We start from the raw sequence: 13,274 nt of genomic DNA, 5'->3' as shown, positions 1-13,274 counted from the left end.
TTGTGCTGAATTCTACTGTGATGTCCAAACCTGTGAAACATAGACATATATGATTGGTACAGATCTTGTCCAGTCCAGACCCCTAAAAATATATAATATATATATATATATATATATATATATATATATATATATATATATATATATATATATATATATTTTTTAAATGTACCCTTTTTTCTACCCATTTTCGTTATATCTAATTGGTAGTTACAGTCTTGTCCCATTACTACAACTCCCGTACGGATTCGGGAGAGGCGAAGGTCGAGATCTATGCATCCTCCGAAACACAACCCTGCCAAGCTGCACTGCTTCTTGACACACTGCTCGCTTAACCCGGAAGCCAGCCGCACCAATGTCAGAGGAAAACTGTCCAACTGGCGACCATGTCAGCGCGTATGTGCCCGGCCTGCCACAGGAGTCGCTAGAGCGCGATGGGACAAGGACATTCTGGCCTGCAAAACCCTCCCCTAACCCGGACGGCGCTGGGCCAATTGTGCACCGCCCATGGGTCTCCCAGTCGCGGCCGGCTGCGACACAGCCTGGGATCAAACCCAGGTCTGTAGTGATGCCTTAGACCGCTGCGCCACTTGGGAGGCCCCCCAATGCTAATTCAAATGGTAGTTACCACATGGCTTGACCTCGGTATCATAGATGTTACCAAAATTAAAACATTTACAAAGAAAATACCAATATAAATTTTTTACTTTCACCTATGAAAAACTCTAATTCCCCTCACCTCAATGTTTTGTCATGCTGACATGAATTGACCAGGTGGATGAGTTATTTCAAATAATTCACACATTTGAACCTTAAAATTGGGAGTAATTAGCACTGTGACAACCAACCTCTGAGTCTCCCCTATGCTGTATCAGATACAATTCATTGTTCCTATCAGTAATTTGCATGCCAATACATGTGGTCTTTCTCTCTCACAGTGGTTTCAGGGTTCAAATCCAGTGTGTAACATCTCCCAACTTAATTAAATACAGTGGCGGGGGGGGGGGGGTGTATTGGACATTTTTGCTTAGCACAATTTTTCTTCAGAGCATACAAACCTATAAATCAGTTGCAGCTGTCACAAAGAAATACCTACCCTAACTGTGATGCGGAGGAAAACAGATGCCACTTATTCAATAAACTAATATTCATACAGAAGAAAAATGTTGCCTGGATACCCAGGAGTTGAAGTCAATATGAGCGTTTGTCAATACTCAACTTTATGACCCTGGGGTGCAGATAAAATTTAGCTGAACAAGGGAATCTGGATCTGTTGATATTTGGATGCACAGCCTTTGCACCCAGTAAATTACCCAATGCATCTGTTTAAAATGTTCTCGGCTGTGGTTTATGGGTTTTGGCTTATACATATTTATTGATGTTTAGTTTATATGTACATTTGGGAGAAAGATGAATTGCTGTAGTATATCAGCACTAGAAAAATCATTTTGCTTACCTGTTTAGCTGAGATCCTACAAAGGAGTGCCCGATAAGTTTTTCCTATTTTTTTTTTAGTCACTTGGACTGTTTCCCTCAATTTTAAAGAAATACAGTATCTTTATGATAATATAGTAGATCAAGGAACAAAGCCTGATGTGTTTCTGTTTACTTTGCTACTTATCCTTTAATTTAGTATTCAGCCTTCAGTATGTATCAATAGTATTTATTAATATTGAATATCTAACAGAACAATACAATACTGTACAGTATTCCTTTAAGTAATGAAGCATTTGAGGATAGTCTATCACTTACCCAATTAAGGTGTGCAGTAACTATGAGCATTCATTTTGAAGGATATTATGTTTGTTCTTCTGCATTTCCAATGAACGATAGGGTGGTTACTGCTCAGGCTTTGTTTTTTCTGTTCTTAGGGCGAAAAGGCCAGGGATCGCCCTACTGAGAGTTTCAAATGGGAAAGAAGTGGTGGTGTGTAGCACAGAAGGGCCTCTACCTCAGTAAATAACGTTTCAATACTCTAATCAGCAATGAGCACTTGATATTCTAGTGTGGTTCTGTGTTACTCAGTTGGTAGGGCATTGAGCTAGCAATGCCTGGATCATGGGTTCGATTCCTGCTGGGCCACCCATATAAAAATGTATTCATTCACTGTTGTAAGTCGCTTTGGATAAAAGTGTCCACTAAATGGCTTACATTATATTAGTACTACGTATGTGTACACTCCTGACTTTGTTGACACATAAGATTATTCAGTTATTTTGTTGATAACTCTTGAGTCTAAAACCACAGATGCTCTACTGGTTTGAGGGCTAAGGATTGCAATAGAAAATCAAGAGCATTGATATATAGTATGTAGGCTATGTAGATAGTGGATGCGGCCCAAATGGGACCCTTTTGGGCTCTGATCAAAAGTAGTGCACTGTACAGTATAGGGAATATGGTGCCATTTGTGAAGCACCCTTAGTTGTAGATTTAGATCATGTCTACCACTAGCTGGGAGTAACAAGATTGTAAGACAAAATATTATATTTATTTATGCATAAATGTAACATCTCCTGAATTGTAAAACTCAATTAATTGAATTGTAATAATCATACAATTACTTGAAAGCAAAATAACTTTAAATAGCATCTTTATTCAACCCTAACCAGTAAGGTAACATTATTTATAATAAGGGTTACATGAAGAAAATCGGACCTTTCTGAAATGAAAATGGATGGCCCTCCATTCAGCAAAATATATTTTACCTAAATTATCCCTGAACGGCTGAAAAAAAACAAGTCCCTATACCCCAAATAATAATTAAAACAAAGTGGATGACAGAGAACATGTTTACTGTTTACCCTAACTTCTTGGACAGACCAGAGCTTTAGATATGCAGTTTTAACACTGTTCTTTGTCCTGTAAGCATTACAGGGCAACGCAGGAATTTTGATAGCCCTGTGCACTATGGGCCAGAAGGTTGTGGGTTCGCAGACAAGCGTGGACAAGAGTAGAGGTGAAAATATCTCCTTTAAGCATTGCATGAATCGATCATTGTATTTGCAGGTTAGAGATTTTTTTTATTTTTTATAAACAGGTCATGCAATTATTTGACATATTAGTAGAACCTTTTTTAATACCACCAAAATTACCAAAATTACAGGTTAAGAATGGACAGAGATGATAGGCCTGTGTTCATCTTATCCTATTTCTCCGATGCAAAATCAGTGTGACTTGTTTGCAATGAAACTGTCCCTGTTTACAAATGATTTAATCTGAGATATCATTAGGAATCTGAGCATGGTACTTCCAAGGGTTAGGTCTACCTTTCCACCCCAGACAGAGTAGGCCTACCTTTCTACCCCAGACAGAGTAGGCCTACCTTTCTACCCCAGACAGAGTAGGCCTACCTTTCTACCCCAGACAGAGTAGGCCTACCTTTCTACCCCAGACAGAGTAGGCCTACCATTCCACCCCAGACAGAGTAGGCCTACCATTCCACCCCAGACAGAGTAGGCCTACCTTTCCACCCCAGACAGAGTAGGCCTACCTTTCCACCCCAGACAGTGTAGGCCTACCTTTCCACCCCAGACAGTGTAGGCCTACCTTTCCACCCCAGACAGAGTAGGCCTACCTTTCCACCCCAGACAGAGTAGGCCTACCTTTCCACCCCAGACAGAGTAGGCCTACCTTTCCACCCCAGACAGAGTAGGCCTACCTTTCCACCCCAGACAGAGTAGGCCTAGACCTACCTTTCCACCCCAGACAGAGCCTACCTTTCCACCCCAGACAGTGACCTACCTTTCCACCCCAGACAGAGTAGGCCTACCTTTCCACCCCAGACAGAGTAGGCCTACCTTTCCACCCCAGACAGAGTAGTCCTACCTTTCCACCCCAGACAGAGTAGTCCTACCTTTCCACCCCAGACAGAGTAGGCCTACCAAAGCAGAAAAATGTAAGCTTTAACTGCAGGCTACTCTTCTTCTGTGACTTAACTCAACAAGAGAAGGTCACAAGTGTTTCCCTAAAAGCTGTCTGGGTTTAAACATCTTGTCTGAATCTGACATAATTAGAAGAAGAAAATTGTCTCCTAGGCTATAGGTTGTAGCTCAACCTCTGAATGTCAAAGAAATGAAACAATGATATCCCCATATGCATCGGAGTCACGTCTTTCGCGGGCATAAAGCATTGCGGACCAAAGTGCTGTTGTAGATAACTTTATATAATCAGATCCATTTTATTTTCCTCAATCTGCAGCTTTTGCCATTTTCTTCAATAAAAAGTAGGCCTATGGCATACCCTCTCATACGCCCTCAATTTGAGTCTTGGTTTGAACTTAATAGCCCTTCACTGACATGGATGTAGGATATTTAAAGAGTGCATGGTGGGTGGAGGAATTGACCGACAAACCTATGGATATAGGTCTACATCATGGGCAAAAAACATGTTGTTTTTAATAAAAATGTATTATAGTAGTAGCAAGCTATCCAAGTTGACCTCCAGTAATCCTCATCTTCGTGCTCTCCTTCTCACACTGAACAGAACATAGGCTATAGGCCAGTCTGCACTTAGTAGCCTATATTCTATGGATCATTTGATTGAGACCACAGTAAATAACCTATAGGTGTACTTGATATTGCCCGCCCAGAGGAGAATCAGAAATTAGGGGTGGCATCGGGCACACATCGATATGTAGCCTAATAAGAAACTAATTCTAAAACACTGAGAAATGTAGACATTTTATCAATTACATGACCATCCCTGGACTAGACTTTAAAAAAAAATACTAAACCCGGACCCTTGACTGAAATTGAAAAAGCATGACCCTTCCCTATTTTCCTCCAGGTATAAATTATGTAAATGACGTTCCATCCCTAAAGAGAGACCGGGGCTGGTTGTCACAGTGCTTATTACTCCCAATCGAAATGGCGCTGTGTAATCATTTTAAGGATAGCGTGTGAGTTCTTTGGAAAAAAACTCATCCACCTGGTTTATTCATGTTAGTATGACAAGACGTTCAGGTGAGGGGAATTTGTGTTTTTCATACAGTAACGTTCAAAAGTTTGGACACACCATTCAAGGGGTTTTCTTTATTTTACTACATTATAGAATAGTGAAGACATCAAAACTATGAAATAACACACATGGAATCATATAGTAACCAAAAAGTGTTAAACAAATCAAAATCTATTTTATATTTGAGATTCTTCCAAGTAGCCACCCAGGCCAAAAGTGTGACATCCAACCTGTTCTCCCCTACTGACCTGGAGTGTGGGATAGCTAAAAATATATATATCAATATAGTGCAGAAACGTAGTTTCATCCCACCAGATGATGACCAGGGCCGTATTCACAAAGCGTCTCAGAGTAGAACTGCTGATCTGTTAACAGGTCCGCCCTGTCCATGTAATGATATTAACTATCATCTAGACAGAAAAACTGATCCTAGATCAGCACATCTACTCTGAGACACTTTGTGAATCCTTGCTGTCATTGAGATATATTATTTGTCAAATAGTCCCCACCACCACTACTCTCAGAGGGCTCCGAGGTGAAGTATCCCCAAGGTTCCGATCTAGGATCAGTTCCCTCTTCCCTAATCCTAACCATTAGTGGGGGAAATGCTACACTGACCCAAGATCAGCATCTAAAGGCAACTTCACCCCACACCTTTTAAGCTCAGAAGAGCCCTACAGATGTTGTTTCGTTCCGGTTTGTCTGTTTGTTGATAACAAGGGATATACGAGTCACTTGAATCATTGCAATTATGCTGAACTCACTAATCTTTTCAATGCAAACAGTAAGATGCTACTTTTTCCATTGGGTCATGTTTTGGAACAGTTGGCACAACATAATGGTTAGACTTTGAAAAATCATCTAAATCCTATCCTTCACTCATAAACCCAATAAGATTTCAACTAGTGGAATAACACAATAGAATACAATACAACCTTTATGAGGTCTTTGTTTTGTTCCCTGCTCATTTGATTACCATGATTGGTTGACGAGGGCCATTATCTCAACACTAGAATGTAATAGATTGATCAATAACATGGAAACTAAGACCGTGTGTGTGTGTGTGTGTGTGTGTGTAGTGTAGTGTAGATATTTTCTGTGGAGTGATTTTCTAAACCATTGATATATGTATTGTTCAAAACCAAGACATATAGCTGCAATGCCAAAGGGGTTTCCTCTTATAAATGTAAGTTGTCTCAGTGGAGAATAACTGTTAGTTGCTGAGCCGACAAAGATTTTTACATAGTCCTGTATTATTTTGAAATAATATATATGTCTCTATCAAGAAATTGATAGCACAAAAACAGATCCCAAGAAGCAAATCATTTGATCCAAATTATTCCAAATAATCTCGCATCGTTATTATAAAGACTTTAGATTATAGACACATTATCAACAGATTTGTCATTATTTACATAAGCAATTAATTGAATATCAAGCCGTCGGTGACCTGTTAATCTATTAGAAACCTGAACAATTACTTTCATACAAGTATTTGTGTACAAGTATTTTTTTTTCCTTCGTTATTGTGCGTATGTGCCTGCGTGCGTGGCCCTGCAGAGGCTCCCTGTGTTGTGTTGGTGATGGAGGTGTTTATCTGTGGGGCTCTCCCAGGCTCACTGCTGTAATAAACAATAACCTGACATTAATCACACGGCGTGGCCCTAATAAATTATATCCACACATTAATCACATTAAAGTATTCACAATCAATGCACCTTCTCATAGAAAAACCTCAAAATAAATTGTGGTCTAAGTCACTGAGGCATACTTTATAGAATAGGGCTGATAAATGAATAGAACCCCCATGGAATTGCAGCTTTATGTGGAAAACTGCAAGTGAGAATTTTTCCATTATATTACACTATTTTGCTCTAATTACTTTCACTTTTCCTCCACATAATACCGCTAGCTATGGCTTCAGATTCACAGAATATGCATGGTTTTTATTGCCCATTTAACAACAAAATAAAGAACATTGTTCCTAACATCTGCACACTGTTATCTTCTGGTGTTATCATGTGCGGTTAAACTCTAGGCTGTCTAAAATCACACCATCTAATTGATGCAATCATTGTCATTTGGTAAAGGGAGTAATAACTTTGCCCTGGAAGGTTTGTCTTCTCTCTGAAGGAATCATGTGATTGATGGCACAGTTGAATAGTCAATTAGTCTAATTACTCCTGTAAGAGCATTTCTTTGTGGCCTCTGTCAATAAATGTGTGATTTGTTATCATGTCCCACTTATTCATTGGGATCACTGTGAGAATTAGCAAAGATCATTAGAGCTCTACATGCAGATAGGAACAACAGACAGAAGGAAACAGAAAAACCCAACTATACCTAATGTTTCCAGTATGTTGTGCACATATTGATAGATGGCCCGAGTCATGGACTGGGGCCACATGGTTGATTAGGGTCATGCTGCCATGGTAACGGGAGCTTGGTGTCCTCCTCTACCCCTCTGTGTGTGTGTCTGCAGACCTTACCAGTGTGGACACTGCTCCCAGTCCTTCTCCCAGCCGTCGGAGCTGCGCAACCATGTCGTCACTCACTCCAGCGACCGGCCCTTCAAGTGTGGCTACTGTGGCCGGGCATTTGCAGGAGCCACCACCCTCAACAACCACATCCGGACACACACTGGGGAGAAGCCATTCAAGTAAGTAACAGTGAGTACCATTGCTTCCTCCAATGACACCATTACAGAAAGCACAATTAATGTTTATGGCACACTGTCTACTCCTATTGTCGCCCCCACCATTGCCCATTGTGTCTGAAAAGGCCTGTGATAGTTGAATACTGATATACACTTAAGGTTAGCACACACACAGGGCCAGAAGACACTTATTAGATGAGGCCAAAGGTTTCACAATGCCTACATGGTACAATCACTTCAACTACACTGCAAATTGAAATATTTGCTCACCTTTTTTTGAGTGTATCTCAGTGGGAAGGCTGTATTTGAAAGTGGAAGCCTCATCTCTGCTACAGCACATATATTACCGGTCAAAAGTTTTAGAACACCTACTCATTCAAGGGTTTTCTTTATTTTTACTATATACTACATTGTAGAGTAATAGTGGAGACATCAAAACTATGAAATAACACATATGGAATCTTGCAGTAACCAAAGAATTGTTAAACAAATCAAATTCTTCAAATTCTTCAAATAGCCACCCTTTGCCTTGATGACAGCTTTGCACACGCTTGGAATTCTCTCAACCAGCGTCATGAGGTAGTCACATGGAATGCATTTCAATTAATAGGTGTGCCTTCTTAAAAGTTAATTTGTGGAATTTCTTTCCTTCTTAATGTGTTTGAGCCAATCAGTTGTGTTGTGACAAGGTAGGAGCCTTGAACTTTGAAAGTTTCTTCAAGTGCAGTCGCAAAAACCATAAAGCACTATGATGAAACTGGCTCACATGAGGACCGCCACAGGAATGGAAGACCCAGAGTTACCCCTGCTGCAGAGGGTACATTTATTAGAGTTAACATCCTCAGAAATTGCAGCCCAAATAAAAGCTTCACAGAGTTCAAGTAACATACACATCTCAACATGAACTGTTCAGAGGAGACTGTGTGAATCAGGCCTCCATGGTCGAATTGCTGCAAAGAAACCACTACTAAAGGACACCAATAATAATAAGAGATTTGCTTGGCACAAGAAACATGAACAATGGACATTAAACCAGTGGAAATTTGTCCTTTGGCCTGGAGTCCAAATTTGAGATTTTTGGTTACAACCTCTGTGTCTTTGTGAGATGCGGTGTGGGTGAACGGATGATCTCTACATATGTATTTCCCACCGTAAAACATGGAGGTGTTATGGTGTCAGGGTGCTTTGCTGGTGACACAGTCTGTGATTCATTTAGAATTCAAGGCACACTTAGCCAGCATGGCTGCCACATCATTCTGCAGCGATACGCAAACCATCTGGTATGGGCTTAGTGGGTTTATCATTTGTTTTTCAACAGGACAGCACAGTTGGGTCATTGACCCAACACCTTACACAGCCTGACCCATCTCCGGGCTGTGTAAGGGCTATTTCACCAAGAAGGGGAGAGATGCATCACTTGACTTGGCCTCCACAATCTCCCAACCACCCAACCAAATTGAGATGGTTTGGGATGAGTCGGACCACAGAGTGGAGGAAAGCAGCCAACAAATGCTCAGCATATGTGGGAACTCTTTCAAGACTGATAGAAAATCATTCCTCATCAATCTGGTTGAGAGAATGCCAAGAGTGTGTAAAGCAGTCATTAAGGGAAAGGGTGGCTATTTTGAAGAATATAAAATGTATTTTGATTTGTTTAACACTTTTTCAGTTACTACATGATTCCATGTGTGTAATTACATAGTTTGATATATTCACTATTATTCTACAATGTAGAAAACAGTAAAAAATAAAGAAAAACCCTTGAATGAGTAGATGTTGTAAAACTTGTGACCAGTAGTATATATCACAAAGCATAGCTATTGTTCTGCCATAGTCCACATAGCGAAATCCTTCCCAGCTAACCCATTTTGGTTTTGGGCGGGTGGGGGGGGGGGGACGTTTCCTGGATGTTGTAAGAAGGTTATTTTTTCAAATAACCAAAGGAGAACCTTCAGGGACATTCATGAAAAATGTTCTGTTTTAACTGGGCTCTGCCATGCCAGATGCTTCCCCATATCTCTGCCAGTCTGATTGATGCTGTTGGAGATGTATGTAATTAGTTGAGCAAGTTAAAGGCTCACACAGGCTAATTGATTTCTGTTAATCTAATGGACGTTATATGCATGTGACCTTGTTGACTCAACATCATAAACAAACGCTGTTGGAACGTTCACTGTAAAGCACACCCTGTTGTGCCAACATTAGCTTTAATACAGTCACATATTATATTACCCGGTCCTATAATAAGACATTGTAAATGCATTATTACTGTGCAATTAACTCTATTAAATGAAGTGAGATAAGTATGTCATGATTTCATACTGTATTCCGCTCTTACACAATAACAAAGTAAGAACCATTTCTACCAGTGAGTACAGTAGGACTGCTTGATATAAGTATCAACATTTCTATGATTGCCAGGACAACAATATTAACATTATTTGAGCGTATCCATCTATATGGAATTTTCATCTTATAGATACAGGTAACTGACAAAATAACGGAAACACCAACATAGTGTCTTAATAGGGTGTTGGGCCAACACGAGTCACCAGAACAGCTTTAATGCGCCTTTGCATAGATTCTACAAGTGTCTGGAACTCTATTGGAGGGATGCAACACCATTCTTCCACAAAATGTTTTTGTTGATGTTGGTGGAAAGCACTGTCTCCAGAATCTCCCATAAGTGTTCAATTGAGTTGAGATCTGGTGACTGACACGCACACTCACGCACACTCACGCTCTCTCACACACACACACACTTTAAACCCCCTATGTTCAAAGTCACCGAGATCTCTTCTAGCAATGGTAGCCCAAAAAATTGGCATTTTTATACATGACCTGAAGCATGATGGGATGTTAATTGCTTAATTAACTCAGGAACCACCTGTGTGGAAGCACCTGCATTCAATATACTTTTTATCCCTCATTTACTCAAGTGTTTACTTTATTTTTGGCAGTTATCTGTATATGATCTGTATATGATCCATAGTTTTTCGCAAGCTTGAAAATGGGATGAAACTGGGATGAAATGTAATTTACAGCAGCTACTGTCCTCTCATCAATGTAGATAATAAATCCCACCAGATTGTCACCATGTAGCCAGGGACAGTGGTGTGAAAAGGTGACTGATTTGAGGCCGACCAATCAAGTAACGAATCAGCTTTCTAATAAGCAATCAGTGATACACAAATGTGTCATCAGCACTTCAAATGCTCCAGAGAGGAAGAGGCACACAAAGACATTAATGAATACACCACAGTAATCTTTAGCTAATCAATAGGGGCTGAGTTATTTTCATTGAGCTGATATGCTTGATAGATTAAAGCTGGCATTTTCTGTTAGTCAGGAATGCTCACGTGTTTTCTACTGCAAAACGTCACTAAACGAATTCCGTGTAGTCTGCAACTTTGGCCCTTTCACTGGCTCTACTTTTACCTTAGGCACAAACAGCAAATTCAGTAAAACTAAGAGGACATTACCGCATATCCACAGCTTTTTACTGTTAGCAGATTGACAGAAACGGGTGCATCTTTGTCACATAATCTGGAAAACTTGATAGTAGAAGGATCTAGTTTACTGAAAGGGGTGATTCTCACGAATTGCTATGATGTAACTAATGATTCGATACAGTTAGTAGAACAGAATGCTATAAGAAGCTGTCCTTACATAATTACTACTCTAGACACCAAGCCCCCTAGCCAAGTGCATTAGCAGCACCCAGCCCCCTACATTGCACACGGTCCCTTCTTTCTGGGCTGCTAAGCACAATACTTCAGGAGAGGCTCTCTTTGATAGCCGGCCTACCGAAAATCTCTTTTTGTTCTCTATCTACTGGATGTGACAATGATGCGTGCCTTATCTAGACAGGCCCCTTGAGGGGGGCCCCTCCTCTGAGATTATTGACAGGGCCCAATGTTGGGAGGCATTGGGGCCTTCGCCCATCATCGGCATCAAGGCCAGAGGACTAGGCTCCAATTACAGCCCTCTGGCCCAGTCAGATTCCCAGCCACTTTGGAGTGTCAGTTGCCATTAGGATGCCGAGTGATGAGGTGGCATGTACGGCTGGCCTCTCTGAGTCGTTTTGTGTTGTGTGTTCAGGTGCGAGAGGTGCGACAGGAGCTTCACGCAGGCCACCCAGCTCAGCAGACACCAGCGGATGCCCAACGAGTGCAAGCCCATCAGCGGCGAGAGCAGCGAATCAATCGAGGTGGATTAGCTGATTGACTGGCCGGAATTAAACTGCAAGGAAAATCATGATTAAATGTCACGGACACTTAAACAAAACCAAAGATTTCCTCTGAGAAACTCTCAATCAGCCCCAGAAAACCAAAAGCAGTAATAAAATAAGTAAGATGTTAAGAGTTATTGATCTTGGCACAGAAAAGGGACCATGAGGGGGAGGGGAATGTTGGGGGAGTGGGGATGTTGAAGGGAGGAGAAACAATTATTTATTTATGACTGGGGAGTTATGGTTCCCAAAGAAGACCTGAAACTGGGACAGCAAAAAAATACCAAAAATGCCCACTGTATGTAGCTTTATATCTCAGTTGTCTTATTCTTTGTATCCTAATACCAAAGGGAAAGGAATGTTGGGGGGAACTGTGAGGGTAGAACATGCCTCTACTGAGAATGCACAATTTCTCTTAAATTGCACCACGAAGCATGATTTAGAAGGGGACTGTGTTTCCACCACAAAAATAAGAAACTATTATCCACAGTATGAATTGTGAAAACTAAATTATATTTATCTTCTATTGCTCTCATGTCATGCTTTGGGCACTTTTAATAATGATTATTTAATTGTTTCAGTTCAATCTGATGCTCCTAAATATAAGAATGGAGACTATTTGAATATTCATTTTGTGTAAAAAAAAAATACTATACATCTTCAGATTCTTGTTATTAAATGTAAAACTGATAGTTCACAGATTAAAATAGTCATTTTGTCCAGAAAAGGAAGATGAGTTTTCATGGCATCTATTAAGAAACTACTGTATTTCAGGGCAAGCATTTGTTTAAGATCCAGGTTGGAAATTAGTCAAATAACATCTGGTTTGTCCTTAATCTCAATGTATCAGTGATATCTATTTGTCACAGGCACAATTGTAAGCTTCCCTATACCTGTTTAATGGTGACGTTAATTTTAAGATTCAAGGGCAAACTACATTATGATTTGAAATGTGCTGCATTTTTTTTTACATTGTTATTGTGATTGTTTTGTTAATTTTACTACGCGATGTAAGTTCGATTTCGTCTTGGATGTACATAGTTTCATAACGATACACTTCTAACAGGTGAGGAAAAGCACGACAAAGCCCAACGAGGTTTGAGCCTGAAATTAGAGCATTAGGGATGGATTCACTTTGAGACCAAGTCATCAGACATGTTGATGCAAATCTTATCAAATCAAACTGGTTTATTGCTGTATTATTATGGACATGATGATTTGAGTTGAATAAGCAAAGCAATTTAAATCAGATTAAAAGAAGAAACGTGTATGATAATCATCTGTATATGACAGGGATCATCAACTAGATTCAGCCACGGGCCGATTTAGTTTTTTCTTGAGCGGAGGGTCAGGGGGCGGAACATAATTACAAATGATTTGTAGACTGCAAATTGACTGCAAGAAGCCCAAACAGATATAATATTGAGCTAA

At 40.2% G+C, this 13,274-nt stretch overlaps 1 protein-coding gene across 2 annotated transcripts in view; it reads left to right on the top strand.

Annotated features, from left to right (window-relative positions):
• The window catches only part of prdm6 (PR domain containing 6), a 57,328-nt gene extending 45,330 nt beyond the window's left edge, over positions 1-11,998 (top strand). Inside the window, exons 7-8 of one of the 2 annotated variants that reach the window (XM_064974628.1) lie at positions 7,439-7,615; positions 11,714-11,998. In XM_064974628.1, coding sequence (XP_064830700.1) covers positions 7,439-7,615; positions 11,714-11,831 — 295 coding nt within the window. In that variant the 3' untranslated portion in view covers positions 11,832-11,998. Of the gene's footprint in view, positions 1-7,438; positions 7,626-11,713 lie in introns of both variants that reach the window. The other variant, XM_064974634.1, reaches the window with a different exon arrangement.
• Positions 11,999-13,274: the final 1,276 nt, after the last annotated feature.

The sequence above is a fragment of the Oncorhynchus masou genome, chromosome 1 (assembly GCF_036934945.1).
Source record: "Oncorhynchus masou masou isolate Uvic2021 chromosome 1, UVic_Omas_1.1, whole genome shotgun sequence".
Classification (NCBI taxonomy): domain Eukaryota; kingdom Metazoa; phylum Chordata; class Actinopteri; order Salmoniformes; family Salmonidae; genus Oncorhynchus; species Oncorhynchus masou.
Note: the sequence above shows the minus strand (reverse complement) of the source record. Positions and strands in the feature narration are given on the sequence as shown.